Source organism: Macrotis lagotis, chromosome 6 (assembly GCF_037893015.1).
Source record: "Macrotis lagotis isolate mMagLag1 chromosome 6, bilby.v1.9.chrom.fasta, whole genome shotgun sequence".
In the NCBI taxonomy this organism is placed as follows: domain Eukaryota; kingdom Metazoa; phylum Chordata; class Mammalia; order Peramelemorphia; family Peramelidae; genus Macrotis; species Macrotis lagotis.
The window spans coordinates 4,850,237-4,869,376 of record NC_133663.1 but is presented as its reverse complement, the minus strand read 5'-3'; the positions used below and the strand labels follow the sequence as shown (position 1 = coordinate 4,869,376).

General features: G+C 35.0%; 1 protein-coding gene across 4 annotated transcripts in view; it reads right to left on the bottom strand.

Annotated features, from left to right (window-relative positions):
* The window catches only part of FGF12 (fibroblast growth factor 12), a 490,477-nt gene that overhangs the window by 9,526 nt on the left and 461,811 nt on the right, over positions 1-19,140 (bottom strand). For all 4 annotated transcript variants that reach the window (XM_074190632.1, XM_074190634.1, XM_074190633.1 and 1 more), the window contains one exon: positions 5,146-5,344. In XM_074190632.1, coding sequence (XP_074046733.1) covers positions 5,146-5,344 — 199 coding nt within the window. The remainder of the gene's footprint in view (positions 1-5,145; positions 5,345-19,140) is intronic.

Sequence of the window (19,140 nt, the reverse complement as noted above, 5' to 3'; positions counted from 1 at the left end):
GAACAAGGAGGCTCTACCCCTTGGCATTGTTTTGGAAGATTCCTGGGCTGTGATGAGGTATAAGAGGTTGGGGTTGAATACAGATAGCAACAATCTCAAATATCTAAAGTCCATCAATCTGTCTGAAGTAATTCTCTAATTATCATCTCCAGGGTGCTAAACACAGGATGAAGGGGTGGAGGGGTGGTGGTCGGGGTGATCATTAATCTGTCAGGGTTCATGAGTCAGAGATAATGTTTTTATCCTTAAGACTATACTTGGGAGAACCTCAACATTCAAAATGTCAACTCCCTCAAACTCAACTTTGGCAAAGGTGTCTGTCTTCCTTGGCCTGGTCTCAGACATCTTGAGTCACTTCACTATTGTATGATATGTACACTTGGAATTGGAAAATCGTTATACATGGTAATTAACCAATAGTACTGTGGCAAAAGCAGTGAGAGTGGGTTGTTTGTGTGTGTGTGTGTGTGAGAGAGAGAAAGAGAACAAATTTAGATCTAAGAACATTTCTATATATCAAATGAATGGAATTGCTATAATCAAATGGCTATTTTTTCCTTCAAAGAGCTGTTCTTTTAAGTTTTTAAAATCTGATCTTTGGAAAAATATTTCAAATGTTTTCTCCAATGTATACCTTAGAGCTGAATCTATTTTCCTACTCTACAAACTGTCATGTTACATTGAGTTATGCTACTCCTCAAACCTCCCTTCTTTGGGAAAAGCCTTCTTGATTTGAGGAGAGATAGGTTAATAGCTTTCTTATACTCCTAATTACTTTGTTTCCTCTACAGCCTTGAAATTGAAGATACATACATATGTATAGATGGTCAGACATATGAATATATAGATAGATAGGTAGAGATGATCATATTAGAAAACACTTGGGTTGGATAGATGGCGCAGTGGATAGAGCACTGGCCTTGGAGTCAGGAGTACCTGAGTTCAAATCCAGCCTCAGACACTTAATTGCCTAGCTGTGTAGCCTTAGGCAAGCCACTTAACGCCATTTGCCTTGCAAATAAAAAAAACCCTAAAAACAAAAAAAGAAAGAAAATACTTGTAAATTTTAGTTATATAAATGCTGGCTGTTAATTATATTACTGTTATTATGATTATCAGTTGTATTCAGACCTGCCCTTAAGGAAAATCACTTGGGAGTTGCTGAGGATGAACTGAAAGAGAGGGAACACTTGAGGCAAAGATAGCAATTAGGAAACTTTTCCAATAGTTTAGGTATATTTACAATTTGATCAAAGAGTAAATGAATAAAAATCATCCCATATTACAGTTTTGGAGTGAATTTTTATAAAGGACTGAACAGAACATTCTCAAGTTATTTTGCTCTTAGGGAGGGGGCACAGACTTGTCCTCTCTTCCATTTGCCCCTACCATTACAATGAACATAAATACCTTATGCTTCCTTGACTTTTATTAAAGCTTCTACACCTAAAACTAAGTAAAATATAAAGTATGCTAACTTATTTTGGTTAAAGCAATGTCTATTTTTCCATTTCATGCCTAAATGTAGATAAAGAGATTCCATGCTAAATGCTTTGCTAATGAATTATTGGTATCCATACTGACCAATTAAGAGAGAACGTCTTGTTAGCTGGAAGGAAAAACCAATCATTCCCCTAAAGCCTGAGTCACCTCTGCTCCCATGGATTATACAGTCTGTCTACTGAGATAAGCAGTCTTAAGGTTGGATCTGTAGGTTTACAATATTTACACAAATCCAGGATGTTTTCCCTGGCATCCTAATTGCTCTGTCACTCTGTCAGCTAAGTTGTCTAGCTCTTTTTTCCCCTTACTGATGATATCTCACTTTTCTTCTAAAGAGTAAAGGAGTACTTTCCTTTCCTTAAAGAAGAAAGACCCTGGAAATCCATCAAGAAGGCATCCATCTCTCCAACAATTCACTTTGGTTTCAAAATGTCTGGCATTTCTGTTGTCATTATGTCTTTACTTTGTGGCTATTTCATATTGTTCCAAAGACTGAAGTGGAAAATCACCCTGAAAGTGCAGCCTATCTAGAGACAAAAAAGAAGAAGAAAGAAAGGGAGGAGGAGGAGGAAGAAAAGAATAGGGAGAAGAAAATGGTGGAGAAGGAAAAGGAGGGAGGAGAAGGTGATGGGTAGAAGGTGATGATAATGATATAGATTTTTCTCTCCATGAAGCAGTGAATTCTCTTAAGTGTTGAGTAATCAAAACATTTATTGGCACAATATTTACTGTGATATGTATAAATATTTTTTATAGTTTACATATGTGTGTATCACATAAAATGAAATGGTGAGTAAAATGTGATTGCAAGAAGAAGGAAGAGAAAGAGGATAAGTAGAAGAACAAGGAGAAAGATATAAGCCTAAGGAAATCTTATTCATTGGAGATTATATTTTCATGGACTCTATTGGTTTCATAAATTCACAGCTAGATCTTACAACTTCCTAATCTAATCAAATTCTAAGTTCAGAGTCAAAGAAAAAGTTAAATTGTTTAGTTTAATTATCACCTTGATAATCTCAAATTTCAAAAATCCCAATATGGATCCCAAAGTGGCTGATACATTGGAAATCTCCTCGAGGAGACAAACACATGTTATGAACCAAACCCACTTCTCATGTTTGACTTTTCTTCAGGAAAGAAAAATGCAAGTCTGAAGCCTATAAAAATATTTTATGTAACTTTAAGTCAACTAGCCTCAAATACTTCTCAAATTTAGATCCCTTTGGGACTCATTAGACCACTCACTGAAATATTGAAGGATCAGCATAGCATCAAAGACATTTAAGCATTGGGGTTGCTCTGCATTTGAAAACAGAAAATTGCCACCTTTTCTCCACATGGTAACTGCTCCAAGGAGCAATGAACTTTACAACTAAACATCAAGAACAGAATTCCTAGTCTTTTGTGTGTGTGTGTGTGTGTGTGTGTGTGTGTGTGTTAGAGAGAGACAGAAAAGAAGACAGATTTCTTTTGCATCAGACTGGTGAAGATGTGTTTCTGAAAAAAAAATTTTCAGAGCATAAAATAAAATAGAGAAGATTAGAAAGGAAAAAATATAATAAAATTAAGTGATGAAAATGTATTTTTTAAAAATTCAAAGTAAATACTCCTAATTCAATAATCTCAGATTTCAATAAGAGCTAACTAATAGTCCTTTTTCTTCAAACATGGGCATCTTTTAAGATTTGAATACATGTTCTCTCTTATACCAGTCTCATCTCTTCAGGAGGTTTCAATGACCTTTCTATATCTTCCCACTTTATTCATCTAGCACTGTTTTCCCCAAATTTCTATTCTCCCATTTACTTGCTTTCTCTTCTTTGATATAGCTACATCAAACTGTAAATTCCTTGAAGGCAACATTTTTTTCTTTATTTTGGTTTGGTTTAGTGTGCCTTTCTTTGAACACTTAGCATTTTTATGGTGTCTGATACAAAGCAGGTTATCAGAAAGGCTTGTGGACTTGATTTGACATCAGTGGTCTAAAAGAACTTTGAGTATAATATGGCCCAAGTTAGAAAAATAAGGTTATTTAGAAAATGCATTATTATTGTGACCCCAAGGCATCTTTGTGACTTCCCAGATTAAGGAACATATGTATTTACCATATGTATTCTATTCATTATCAGTTTAAAAACTCACATTTACATATCCCTTTTGAGAAGCATTTTGTGAATATTACTTATTTATATCCTCACACCAACCCTTTAAAGTAGATATGTTATTGTCCTCATTTTACTGAGGAAGTCAGGCCCTGAAAATTTAAGTGACTTGCCAAAATCACATGATTAGTTAAGTTTCTGCACCAAGATTCAGGGCTAGAATGTTATCCATAATGCCTCTGCTTATTCTTCAATTTATTTACATAGGTGAACCTATCACATTCCTCTTAAAGTTTGAGACTTTTTATCCTATTTCTGGAATGGCTTCTTTATTTAGTTATGGAAACTCTAGTATTTCAGTTCTAGGGGAAATGACTTAGAAATATAATGAATCAAAAGCAATTTTTTTGATTGTTGAGTTATCCATATATTTAATATCTTATGTTAATGGCTCTTGGAAAAATGTAAAGTATAATGGTATATTTGGATTGGGGATTAGAGAACCTGGGAATGAATTCTCTCTTCTTTGACCTGGTAGATGGTAAACCCATTTTATGGGCCATTTAGTTGCTCATGGATTAAATTTTCTCCTTTCCAGTCAGATTCCTTCCAGCTCTGGCTCTCAGGATTCAATTATCCTTTGATTGAATTGGAAATACTCAAACCAAGGAAAGACTGTAATTCTAAAGATAATTTGATTTGACTTCATATAACAAAAGACAGTTTTAATAGAAAAAAGTTCAGATCACCACATAATGGACATATTGCTTATATACCAAAACATAATCTGGAATAACCAAGATTCAGCTTTTAGTGACCAAGAAAAATTAGGTTTATAAATAAAAATTATTTATTTCCAAGAATCTTCAGGGAAGTTAGAAAACAATAAGATTTTTTAAAACCATTCATGCTCTACTTTTTTCTTGAAAAGTGCAAAGGGAACTGAATACATCTCTAGGGAATGTGTCAGGTTTTCCCCTCCACATCATTAGTTTCTTCACTAACAATGTAAAGATTCTTGTGTGAGAGTAAATAGGGAACTGGCTGAGAATATCATATCATCTGGTGGAGCAAAGGAGACAGTCCAATTTAAAAGGTCCATATGTAGAACAAGATTATGAGGAACTTCCAATTTTGAGCTACCTCTCCAGCTCCTCTTACATTTTGTGATGAGTTAGATCATCTGAGAACCTTCCACCAAAGGTCCTTCAATAGGACAGGTCACAGGAAAGGAGAGACCATCTTCTAGTTCTAAGAGGCATGACCAAAGGATCAGAAATTCATCAGTTTAGACATGTAAGTAGCTCTAACCCAACTCCTTCATTTTTGCAGAAGGAAAAGCTAAGGGATGAATTGCCTTTTCTACAGTCTAAGAAGTAACAAATAGCAGAATCAGAATTCAGACCTGGGGTTTCTAATAAGTTCACATTGGTGACTTGATGACCTAGGGATAGATAACTGCCATTTCTGGAATGAAGTACAACCATTTTTAGTAAAGTTAACAACAATAAGAGTAAAAGGTGGAGAGTTCCCTTACCTTCAATGGGCTTAGGGACAAAGTGTGATGAGGGTTTGGTTTTTTTCACTCTGTTTCCTTTCATTATTTGACCTTCTTTATTGAGTCCTAGAAACCAGGCTCTCCCTGATTCTTGCTGTCGGTACAGTGTAGAAGAATAGATAACATAGTAGTTTTCAAAGACAGACTCCTTAAATTTGCACTCAGGTGTGAAAACATCCTGTAGGAGAAAGAAAATGGAGACAAAAAAAAGTAAAGGAAGGAATTAATCAGCAGTTTCTACAGTTTGACATTGCTGAAAGACTCCCTCTGGAAAGCATAAATCAAAGTTGGTTGAGCAACGACTCAAAGACAGTGGGTATGTTAGAGTCACAGTGATTGGAAGTTCTTCTTCTCCAGTTGGAATTTTATGCAAACTACATGTCTGACTAACCTCTAAGACTGACAAATAAAGTAGTAGACTTGAGGCATATTTACACTGCAGTTCTCAAACTCGAGGCTTATTTAACTTAAGTAATGACAGGTATCCTTGACACAGGCTCCTTGGCACGTTACAAATGGCATCACTAATTTGATTTGCCTTGGACATAAGAAAGTCAAGACAAACAATGTATCGCCATATGATAAAATATTTATGACAATAAAAATAACTGCCTTGCCAGTAAATAGAATTCAGAACATCTTGGATTCTGCTTGTTTTTTTTTAAGTAAACAATCACCTCTATTTATTTTGTCCAGATTTTTGAACATTAAATTTGTTAAGTTGAATTTCTGTAAAAGAATCAGAAAAACTCAAGAGCTAGAAGGGTCCTCACTGTCTAATCTAATACCTTGAAAAGAATCTCTAATACGGTCAAATTTCAAAGAGTCCTTTAGCTTTTACTTCTTCAGTGATGTAGAACTCCCTACCTCCCAAAGAACTCTACTACACTTTAGGGGACCTTTAATTCTTAGGAGTTTAGTCTTTACATCAAACTTAAATCTTCCTCTTGGCAACTCACACGCCCTTCTGCTGGTTAAGTGTTTTTGAGCCAAGAAGACTCAGTCTCATTTCACTTCAGTGTGACAGATTGTCCTCAGTATCTGAAAGCTAGCAATCATCTCTCTCCAATGCCTTTTCTTTTCTTGATTAAAAAATCCCTTTGTCTATCTATATCCAATCCCATTTTGGAATCCTATCAAACTCCTCTCTCCTGTATGCCTTCCTTAGGACATTGTTTATCTTATCTTTTTCCTGGCTAAAATTGGTGCCTAGGACTGAACCTAAAATTCCAAATATGTGCTAAATAGGGCAAAAAGCAATGGGACTATTACTTGCCTAGAATTAGATACCTGTTGTCCTCTCTTAACATGGTTAAAAATATCATTGGCTCTTGTAAACTAGCATATTACAACAAAATTCTGCTCCAAAGTCTTATAGAACATGAAAAAAAATGAAAAGTTAATATAAATCAGCTATTTCAAGAAAACCACTGAAAATAAGGATATATCATGGTGGCAGAATCATTTAGGAGAAAAGAAAAACCTAAATGGACTCTTGGTTGTCTCAGTGACTCTACGATATTTGTCATTTTTCATGATAAAACAAACTAAATAAAACAAAATGACCAAGGGAATGACAGACATTTTATAAAGACATCATATTAGTTCCCGAAGTTAAAACTGAAAAGATTTTAGAGGGGTGAGATAAACCAAATCCATCATAATTCTAACTAAAAAATAAATTGTGAACATCCACCCATCTGGTAGGTGTTTGTGTCTGGTGCAATCCTATGCTGCTTGTGGTTCCTCTAGTGCATTGACTCTCATCTTTAAGACTCCCAAGTTCTAAAGAATATACCAGTGTTTCATGACTACTGAGTTTTTGTCTATACTTAGAGTTATTGATGAATAAATAACAGTAACAAATGACCAAAAATCTTTCCTTATAGCTGGTTCTTTCACTGTTAATTGCTTTTTCTCTCCACTTAGAATAACCTGACCATGCACCAGTGAATATTAGGAAATATAATAATAGCAAGTTTCTTGAAATAAAAAAGAACCAAGCTTGATGTCTTTTCCACTTTTTAAAGTCATTAACCATAAAAAATAAGATAAAAGAAAAGACTAAGACTGGAGATGGGGCCATAGATTTCTTTATATTTTACACTGGGTTGATCAAGTCAAACTGGAGAACCAGAAGAAGAAACTTAATACAAAAAGTTCAAGAAAACTACCCTTTCTTCATTTTTCAATGTATGTAGATGACCTTTGTCTTCTCTGGTGAAAGTTCAGTTTTTCAACTTTCTCTCACTGTTCACTGTAACCAAGACCAATTTTCTTTGCTACCAAAAACTTAAACCAAATGAAGTATTGGGATGATGTAAATTTGGATTCTATTTTTAACTCCTATTTTTATTTTAATAATTTTGGAAACATGAGAATTTCAAGTTAAAATAGTTCATTTTTAAAAATCAAATACTTGGTGGCATTTACTGTTCATTAACAGGGAGGGTGGTTCATTCTGATGTTTTTGACTTCTTAGTTTGATTCAGTTCACTTACGTTCCTCAAAGTCAAAAAAATCTGTATGTGCATAGTTTAGTGGATTTCAGTGACAATATAAGTTAAGAAAGCAAGAAATTTAGAGTGCAGATTTACACTTAAATCTTCCTTATACGTTCATACCACAATGGGAATCACTATGTTTGTTCATATATGGTTTGAATAAGATGGTCACTGAGGTTTCTTCTGCTTCAGGAAGCTAACAGAACAAGAAAAACAATTATACCTTCCCCCATTCACTGCTAGCTCCAACTCTATACTAGCCAAGTTTCATCCTCTCTTTGCATTCTTTACTATCCTCTACATCTTTCTGAACCCCAGTAAAAAAAACCTGGCAATTGATGATGAAGAAACTAAGAATATCTTGAAACATCAGATCATATTCTTAGAACCTAAAAAGTATTTGCTTATATATTGATTACAGTAATAATAACAGAGTAAAAATCCTGAGGGAAAAAAATTCCATTGGAGATCTTTGGTCTCCACCCGAAGAGATCGTTTAATCATAAAATTAATTACTATATGATTCACAATAAAATCCCAGATCTCCTAACCCCTTCCTTTCAGAAAAACTGAAAAAGACCTGAAGCTCTGGTAGTTTAAGGAACTTTAAAAATGTAATATGGTATAAATATAAAATGAGTATATTGCATAAATTATGACATATCAGTTTGTTTATTTTCTAAGAATTTATATCTAAGAATACCAGAATCTGAAAGTTAGAAGGGAATTTACAAAGCAAATAGTTCAACTCAGCCATTCAAGGAGCCTCCTCTTGAATATTGAACCAAACTAGTTGTATTTTATTGCTCCTTTTTAATATGCACGTATTGTAATTCAACATACATTTTCTTTAGCATAATGCTCAAAAATGTTTCATTTAGAATTTTCAGCAAAAATGGAAGTTATCATGTGTCCCCAAAAGAACTGTTCTGCAATTATGCAAAACATATTCAGGATAACAATAAAATAGATGTATATAGAAGGATACAGTATTTGAGACAAATGAGATACAATGGGATGGAGAGCCTAGTTTTTTCCTAGTGTATACTGTGAAGATTGAGTGAATGAATTATATAAACTAAATGTGCTTTGTAGATAAGTCTTGGCATCTCTGGTAATTTCCATTCAATAGTTAATAATAACTAATAATCATCATTTCATCATCAGTGAGAAACACTATGTTCTAGTGTAAAGTAAACTGGTCTTATTGTTAGAATGACCCGGGTTCAAGTCTCATCTCTGACAAGTACTGACTGTGTGACCCTGGACTAATGACTTAAGCTCTCATTACTCCAGACAACTGCCTAAAACTCAACCCAAAAGTTCCATGTGCCAAGAAAATCCAGGTAGATTTCTTATTATTCTTAATACTCAAAGTCTGCAAATAACACAGCTACAGTGAAAATAATGAATAATCTACACAAGAGTCCTAATGTTTCTGTTTCCAAAGACCACTCCCTCATCCTTAGGCATAGCTCATGAAAGAGTATATTCTTCCTGCTTAATCTGTGAGATAAAAGTAAATCTATCTTCTTGTTTACATGGAAAAAGTCACATACTACATGAAAACATGAAACTAAAATTTTAAATAGCTCAAAACTAAATTCTTTTCCTAATTAGACATAACAAAAAAAGAAGATGAAGAGAGGATTCTGAGCCATCTTCTGGAAAGACAGGAATCCAAACTACTGTCCAAAGGCTACCCTCTATTAAATCGAACTTCAGCATCTGGGAATGGGGTCCTTCAGAAGACTACTCTGACTGGGCCATCTCAGTCCCACATGGATGCTAGAAAGAAATTAAAATGGTGCTTAAGAAGATGAAATACAGCCACTCCCCCCTCCTTTACTCTTCTTACTCACATGCTGCAGAATGACATTGGAAGAAATGATGAAGGCTAGCTGACTGAGTCTACTCGAAATGTATTTGCATATGTCCATATAATATCAACTAAACCATCTCTGCAGGAAGACAAGCTTGCTAATCCTCCCTCACGAGTTGACGTTGGAAGCTAAAGACAGACTCAACATACCTTAGGAAGATTGCTTTAGGATTCCATTAGGACCACACAAAGAGAAAATAACTTTCAGCAATCAGGAGTTTTTCATTATCCTTTGAAACGTGAGCTCTCTAAGCTCAGGGCAGCTCAGTGGATAGAGCACTGAATCTGGAATCAGGAGAACTTGACTTCAAATTCAGCCTCAGATGCTTCATATTTATTGCTATGTGTTGTTGGGCAGGTCACTTAACCCCATTGCCTCATAGGTCTTCCTGACTGTAGCACCAGTGCTCTATCCATTGCACCACCTAGCTGCCCCAATAATTAACTCTTGATGACTAATTGATATCAACAAGGAATGTGAGAATAGGAGATCATAAATTATAATATAAAAAAGTATCCACAATCCCTCATAGTAACTCTTAGTATCCTGAGAAAAGAAATCAGCACCCTAATACAGACTGGGCAAGTAATAACCCCTGAGCTTTCATTATACATATTCTGCAAGTATATGAAATCAAAGAGATAACTTCACACAATAACCTTCTGTTGATCAATATATGTATATCCAATATTAAAGGAAAAATAGAGAGCGATATTTGTCAAAATTCTCTGGTATTTGTATAATATCTTACACACAATTGAAATGGAAGAAGTAATAAAAGTCATCCAGATAATCCTGTGTGTGAATGGTATTGTACATATTGCAAAAAGTCCCAGAATTTAGAGACATCTTAATGACTTGGGCAACAATCAACCAACTACTCACTCAATATTCAATCAGTAAATGCCTCCAATGTACCATTCCAGGCATACAAAGCCAGAAATTCAAAAGGCTTTGCCCTTATGGATGTTATTCTGCATATGGGAGACACCAGGCTCATCAAAGACAGATAGGTACATAGATGGATGCAATTTATGAGGTGTGGCAAGGCACTAACAAATGAGAGATTGCTCATGAAGGGAATTTGAAGAAAATAAGAATATTCATTGAGGAGGTGAGGCAGAAGTACATTCTAAGCATGAAGAGAGAGAAAGTGAAATGTTGTTCATGAATAAAGAGGAAGAAAAACATTTAAATATGACTGGTCTAAATTTCTTTAGACATAACATATGAGGGGAAAAAACAAAATTAATGAATTATAGCCTATTGCCCAGATTTTGGTGTGCTGATATTTAGGAAAGGCACTGCAAAGAAATGGAGAGAATTTCATTTGGAAATTTGTACAGATGGACAGCACATACAGAGAGAGACATACACACATGATTTTTTTTTTTTTAGGTTTTTGCAAGGGTTAAGTAGCTTGCCCAAGGCCACACAGCTAGGTAATTATTAAGTGTCTGAGGCCAGGTTTGAACTCAGGTACTTCTGACTCCAGGGCTGGTGCTCTATCCACTGCGCTACCTAGCCACCTCTACACATGATATTTTAAAGTCAATATTTTCCCAGTGATGCGCCATCAGTAATGTACCACAGTCATTGTACATGCCCCATGGGGCATTGAAAATTTGCACGGTGGACATCAGTAAACGAGGGTTCATGATAATTGACATGCTGCTGCTTTCTTCAAGAATTATATCTCCCTGGATTGATTTCATTGATAATGAATGAATATTGGTCTCAAATTGGTCTCAAGGTATATCTAGCTAGATAGCTTTCTGTTTAAATCAGTCAAGATATGCTTCTTAATTTCTGCTTTAAATGAGAATATAAGAAAAAAATTCATACATGTAGTCAATCAAAATTATTTGTACAAAATGAGAATAAATATTAAATTAAAAAAACTAATTTCAACATTGGTCTTCAAAATCCAGATTTTGAAGGGTTAAAATGACAAATAAGGGAATTATATACATAGCACTAGAGAGATTTCTAAAGTTTCTTGTACAGTGGAAAGACAAGGTCAGATCTGTATTTTAGGATTTCCAATTTGGGAGTTGTGAAGGATGGATTGTTAGGGAAGACAGCAAAGACTCTGAGGCCAAGTAAGAGACTTCTGAATTCAACCATGCAAGAGATGATAAAAAGTTAAAATTAGATTTCCAAAATGCTTATGAAAATCTTTATTAACTCCAAGAACTCAATAAGTCAACAAGCAATCAATTGATAATTAGGAATTTATCTTAGTTTATTTTACTATGTATCAGTCACTAAAACTCTTAAGGTATAAGAAAAAAAGTTATTCCTACCATATTATAAACAGCTTTTCTGATGGATGATTTAGCATATCATATATATATATATATATATAGATAGATAGATAGATAGATATATGATATAGCATAGAGATAATGATGTATAAACATAGTTTACATGAAAGAAATGGAAGATAACTTTTGAGACAGGGGTCCTTCAGAAGGTAGAACTTCAGGGGAGTTTCAAGGAGCATTACTTGTCACTTTGACTATTGCAGTAGCCTGTAGGGTGGTCTGTCTTCCTCAAGTTGCTTCAAACCCCAGTCCATCTGAATCTCAGTTTGGCAAAAAAGTATATCCTAAAGTGTAATAGGTCTGACACCGTATCATTCCAGGCTTCAGTAAGGCCCAGTCAGTGGTTATCATTTCCATTCATACCAGGTTTTTGGTATTGAAAGCTCTTTCCAACATAATATTTTTTTCTGCCTTTCTAGTTTTCTTAAATCCTACTTGCTTTTGTGCTGTCTATGGTTTACCTATGCTGGCTTACTTGCTGTGTCTTGCACACAAACCTGTAGGTTTTTGTGCCAGTTTCTCCCCCATAACTGTAATGCTCCCAGATCTCTGACTTCCTTTGAAATTCCACTGAAGGTCTTCCTTTGAAAGATACCTTTTCCTATCAGTTCAGTTGCTAAAGCTACCCTAACCCACCCCCAAAACTTATTTTCACCTCTTTTGTGAAAATGATTTGCAAAAAAATGTACCTAGCATTGATTACTACTATGACTCCCCCCAAAAATATAATTTGGCTTATTCTTGGATATCATAAAGCACATCTTTACATTCTTGCTCTAAGCCTTTGTTAACATAAAAGGTATTAAGGAATTTTTGTTAAAATGATACAGCCTTGAAGAAGGTTAATTCAATCAACCCTCCATAACTTGAGACTGTAGTACTAGAGTGTTTTAAATGATGTAGCAAATAAAATAAGCTCTATTCCAATTGAGGGTTGTTAATCAATTGGGGAATGGCTGAACAAGTTATGATATATGAATATAATGGGATCTTATTATTCTCTAAGAAAAGATGAGTAGATAGATTTCAGAAAATCCTGAAAAGTCTTAAGTAATTGATGCTGAGTGAAGTGAGCAAAACCAGGAGATCATTGTACACCTTAACAGCATCATTGTTTAACTAACAACTATAATAGGCCTAAGTCTATTACAGTATGTAATCAAAGATAATTCTGAAACACTTGTCATGGCAAATTCCCTCCACAGCCAGAGAAAGAACTATGGGATCTGAAGGCAGAGCAAAGGATACTATTTTCACTTTTTTAAATTTTGTTTTCCTTCTCAGGGTTCTTCCCTTTTGTTCTCACTCTTCTTTCATAACATATCTGATATGGAAATGTGTGTAAAATGATTGTACATGTCTGACCTATTATCTTGCATGCATGTTCTCCTTTGTCATTAAAGAGGTCCATGGCACCAAATTAAGTGTCATGACTTGCATATTGGGTTTATTATAGTGACTGTAGTGTTATCCAAAAATGTCCCTTTCACTTGACTTTTTCAGAGTAATTATACTCCTTGGTCTGCTTTGATGAGAAACCAGCCTTCTGGTGCTGGTCTGGATGCTATGGGAGTCTTTGACCTCATGGATGTGGTTTCCCTCTGATATAAATGAGGCATCTTGGTGCTTCAGGAACACCAGGCTTCACCAACAACTCCATACATCCTACCTGTTTCTCAGTGATCTACTCATCAGTCCTAGCCCTTTCTCTCAGCTCTGCCACTACACTCTCCCCAAACATAAAGACTTTGGTCACCCAGAAGCTATCCAGTGGGTCATGTAAATAACACTACTGGATTGTTAGTCTGTGCCGTTTGCTATTTTTGAATGTCAGACTTTCATTCTGGATAAATGAAAACATTTATTGCAAAACATTCACTCTGGTTCATCTTGTAGTGGTCCAAGAATTTCATCTTTAGCAACATAATACAAATGTCCCTGTGCTCATCCCTCTTAATCATGGTCCCAGTTCTGAAAACCAACAAAATTGGAACCAGGGTCCTGTTCCTTCCTATCTGGGGACTCCAGGCATCTCAGACTTGCTTTGAACTCTACTTTTCTTTTAATGCTTTGGGGGCAGCTTGGTGGCACAGTGGATAGAGCACCAGTCCTGATGTCAGGAGTACCTGAGTTCAAATCTGGCCTCAGACACTTAATAATTGCTTAGTTATATGGCCTTAGGCAAATCACTTAACCCCATTGTCTTAAATTAAAAATAAATAAATGCTAAGAGCATCAGGGAGGCACCAAGGACAGGCTGGAACAGTCTTGGGGGGTGGGGGGCTCAGTGTTAGGTGATTTAAGGAAAAAATTATTTTCGTATTTTTTTGGTTGTTACAGTAGGTCTTACTGTGTGTCAGTGTAAGAACACCAACTCCTAAGACATCAACAACCAATACAACACTTCTACAACTATCTTCAGTTCTAAGAACTCCTTTCCTCTGAAGTAGATGTGCAAACCAAGGCCCTCAGAAACCACAGTATTTCTATTCCTGAAGCATATTTCTGAATACACCAGGTAATATCCCATTAATTTCCTTATGAATTAATGCATTTTCTCTGTTGAAAACTGGCCAGGGAGCCTGGAGCAACTCTTCTGCACTTCCATTTGTTTTATTTACATCCCCTCTAAAATGAAGAGGTTGGATCAGATGGCCTCTGTTTTCTGTTTGAACTCTAAATTGTCAGTGTCATTGGCCCTCTCAAGGGCCATAGGCACTGCTTCAGCTCTACAGCCAGGATACCCTCCTCCAGATAAATACACTGTCCCATCAACTTGGAGTCTCTAAGGATCTTTTTCATCAGCTTTTGTTTCTTTCTGTGATTCACCAGTCTTACATCTTCTGGCACACGTCTGCTCTGAATCACTTCCTTGGGTGATAGACCCAGCTCAGGCTCTGTTACTGAGGCTCTCTCTTCCCTGCCTCATGCAGACCCTGCATCACACAGGGGCTCGGTCCTGATCCTTGACAAAGCAGCTGTGCTCCTTTCTTTTGAGTCATTGGATGTCTTATGCTTTCACTCTGAACGGTTGTCTGTGGTCTTTCTACTGAGGCTTTTTCACATCATCCACTGAAAGTTGGGAAAAACGGGATGGTATATATGTGTGTAAATGCATGTCTGGATGGGTACAGAGATCTAGAGGCCCATTGTTTAGGGAGACAGTTAATCCAATCCAACAAACATGCCAGGCACCATGCTAAGTATTTGTGGGGGGGGAACAGTTAATACAATCAAGAAGTTCTTGCCCCCAGGGAGCTTACAGTCTTTCAGGACACTCTCACTGGGATCTTCTGAATGAGGAGACTGCCTCGACCAAGGGAGGCAGGTTGGCATATTTTGGGGGGATTTAGAATTAAGAGGTTTGCCTGTGGTCTGGGGGGAGGGGTTTAGCCTGCCAGATGTTTTAATGCCAGCATCTGTCACAGATACTGTCACAGACAGAACTTGAATCCAGATCCTTGGACTCCATTCAGTATCTCCAGTTTAGCATTTTGAAAAAAATATTCCAGGACTTTATCTTTCTTGAGTCTTATGAAGTTAATTTTATGATATTATTTGCGACTCCATGGAAATGATTGCAAAGTTCAGTGATTGGAAAGTTATTTCCTGAAAATTGCCTGGAATGTTGAAGGAGGTGAGCATTGAGTATGTGAAGGTGCTTTTATTTTTCTTAATTTAAAAAAAATTATTCTGGGTTTTAAATTCTAATTTCTATTAGAATTCCTTCCTCTTTCGCCCTCCAAAGAGAGTGAGCAGTCAGATATAGGTTATACATGTGTAAGTATGTAAAATATTTCCATATTAGCCATTTTGTGCAAGAAGACATGAGTATCAGAAAAAAAAATAGAAAAAAAAATAGAATATAGAAAGAATAGCATGCTTCAGTCTGCAAAAGCCCAGAAAGACTTACAATCTGAAAGGATCATTCTGTTGCTCAGAATAATTAAGACATTCACAGTTCTGTATCAAATAATATTTCTATCACTGTGTACAGTGTTCTCCTGGTTCTGTTCATATCACTATGAATCAATTTGTGTCTTTCCAGGTTTTTCTGAAATTATACGGCTTGCCATTTCTTATAAAAACAGTACTCCATTACAATCATATACAACAGCTCATTTAGACAGTTGATGGGCATCCTTTTCATTTCCAGTCTTAGGTCATCACAAAAAAGGCTGTGATAAATAGTTTTGCACAAATAGGTTCTTATCTCTCTCTTTTTTAAAAATGTCTTTGGGATATAGACATCACAATGAAATAGCTGGATCAAAAGGGAATTTTTTAAGTTGTTCTCCAGAATGGCAGGATCAGTTCACAATTCTGCTAACAGTGCATTAGTGTCCCAGGTTTCCCATATGACCTGCAATATCCAACATTTGCATTTTTTTATCATTTTAGTGACTCTGGTAGGAGTTCTTTTAATTTGTGTAATCATTAGTAATTTAGAATGTTTTTTCATATCCATGGGTAACTTTGATTTCTTTGAAAATTCCCTGTTCATGTCCTTTGACCGTTTATCAGTTGGGGAAAGACTTGTATTTACTTCACTTCTCTATATATTTGAGAAATGAGGACTTTATCTAAGGAACTTGTTGCCATTTTTTTCTGGTTTTCTGCTTTTCTTATAATTTTGATTGCATTGGTGTTGGGGGGGACAAACTAATTTTATATAATCAAAATTATCCATTTTACATTTTGTAATGCCTTTTATATCTTCTTTGGTCCTAAATTCTTCCCTTATCCATAAATCTATTTTTGTCTAGATGTATTAATCCACACTCAATTTAATTTGTGGTTTCATCCTTAATGTGTAAATCATGTACCCATTTTCATTTTGTCTTGGTATACAGTGAGACATGTTGATCCATAGGTAGTTTCTGCCATACTGATTTCCAGGTTTCCTTGAAGTTTTTGTCAAATAATGAATTTTGGTTCCAACATCTTGATTTATCATGTGGTAGATTAATATGATCATTAACTATGATGTAATTTATAAATAATCTATTTCACTGTTCTTATTTCTCAGCCAGTAGCAGATTGTTTTGACAATTATCACCGTATAATACAGTTTGAGATTTGATATGACTAGAAGACCTTTTTTCCCATTTTTTTCATTGATTCCTTTGATATCTTGAGATTTTCTTCTTCCAGATGAATTTTGTAAATTTTTTTCTAAATCTATAATATATTATCCTATAGCTTAATTGGTATAGACCTGAATAAATAGATTAAGGTAGAATTGTCATTTTTATTATATTGGCTTGCCCTACCCTGGAGCAATTAATATTTTCCCAATTGTTTAGTTCTGGTTTTTATTTGTGTGAAAAGTGGTTTATAGTTGTATTCATATTAGTTCCTGGGATTGTCTTGACAGGTGGGGTCTCAATTATTTTATGTTATTTTCAATTATTTTAAATGGAATTTCTCTATCTCCTGCTAATATATCTAGAAATGTAATGATGTATGAGGCTTTATTTTGGTGTCCTGCAACTATGCTTAATTAATGAATAATTTCAAGTAGTTTTTAAGATGGTTCTCCAGGATTTTCTAAGTATAACAGCTTAATGTCTGCAAGGAATGATAATTTTGTTCCTATTTGCATATTCTATTTTTCTTCTCTTAATGCTAAAGCTAATATTTCTATTATACTATTAGAGATGATAATGGGCAACCTCACTTCACCTATGAGACTATGAGATTTTTAGTTTATCTCCATTACATATATTTCCTGATATTTTAGTTAGATACCTACTTATCATTTTAAAGAAAGTTTTGCTTATTCCTATAATCTCTAGGGTTTTAAATAGAAATGAATACTTGTATTTTTTCAAAGCCTTTTTCTGCATCTATTGTGATTATCATATGATTTCTATTGATTTTGTTACTGATATGGTCAATTAATGTGTTTATTTTCCTGATATTGAACTAGGCCTGTATTCCTGGTATAGATTATTGTGTATCATCCTGGTAATAAATTGTTGTCATTTCTTTGCTAATATTTTATTTAAAATTATTGCATCAATATTCATTGGGGAAATTGGTCTATAATTTTCTTTTTTTTGTCTATTACTACTGGTTTAGGTTTCAGCACCATATTTATGTAAAAATGAATTTGTAGGACTTCACCTGTTTTTTTCAAATGGTTTATACAGTATTAGGATTAATTTTTCTTGAAATATTTGGTAGAATACATTTGTGAATTTATCTAGTCCTAAGGATTGTTTTTTCCTCTTAGGAAGTTCATTGCTGACTGGTTCAATTTAACTATCTTATTTCTTTTGTTAATATGAGTAAGGACCAAATAACATGATTTTATATGAAATAGCAATAGACATAAAGCTGTGCCCCGAGTTAAAGTAATTTAGTAATTTAGCCCTCAAGTACAAAATTGATGTGCAAATTCATCTGAAGATTTTAATGTCCTGCAAAGTTGATAGGAGTCACAAAAATATGATGTGGTCATCTAACAAAAAATAATGATAGAGCTATGATTGTAAATTAAAACTTCGGATACAGGAGAATGGATAGAGGAAGACAGTGAGAATGATGAAGGATCTGAATTTCAGAACCCAAGATATTCAGGAGTAGATAACGGAAACATTAGGAGGAGAAATTAGAAGGGTTGGGGATAACAGGAGAGCTAGTTTCAAGGATTTCAGTTTCATAATTTTGCTGTTTTCATTTTGTGGCAAGATACAACAGAACTAAGGCGATATGTGAGAATTGAGAAAAAACAAAAAAGGCTCAGTGAAATAAAAAGAAAATGAAGCAAAGCAAAAAACAGAACCCACACAAAGAAAAACTCTACCAATAAGAAATACAAAGAGTAGGATAGGATATGTTGATGAGTGGCAAGTTTGATGTTCTTCATTATCTTCCAGGTGAAACCTGGACTACTTGACTGGCATGATGTGTCAGATGGCTTTTTTTCCTGGTGTTGTTTGTACTAGGGGTGATTAAAATTAATTCCAACTGTGAAATTTTATATCCTGCAGTATTATATAAAAGCTTAAAGCATACCTGTAATTTAAAATTTTTGTTTTCTGTTACATGTAGCTTGATCTGGAGTTCTCCCAATAACTTTAACTCATGGTTTTCCTTCTGCCATGCATTTTGATAATTTGTTTAGAGGGCAGCTCCTGTTTGGTTGTTGGTGATTGGGATTGTCTCTAAAATGTTTGGCTGACTGAGATTCAGGAAGATTCCTCTGATCCAGGGATGTGCTTTGTTCATAGTAGTCTGAATAACAGTGAGCAC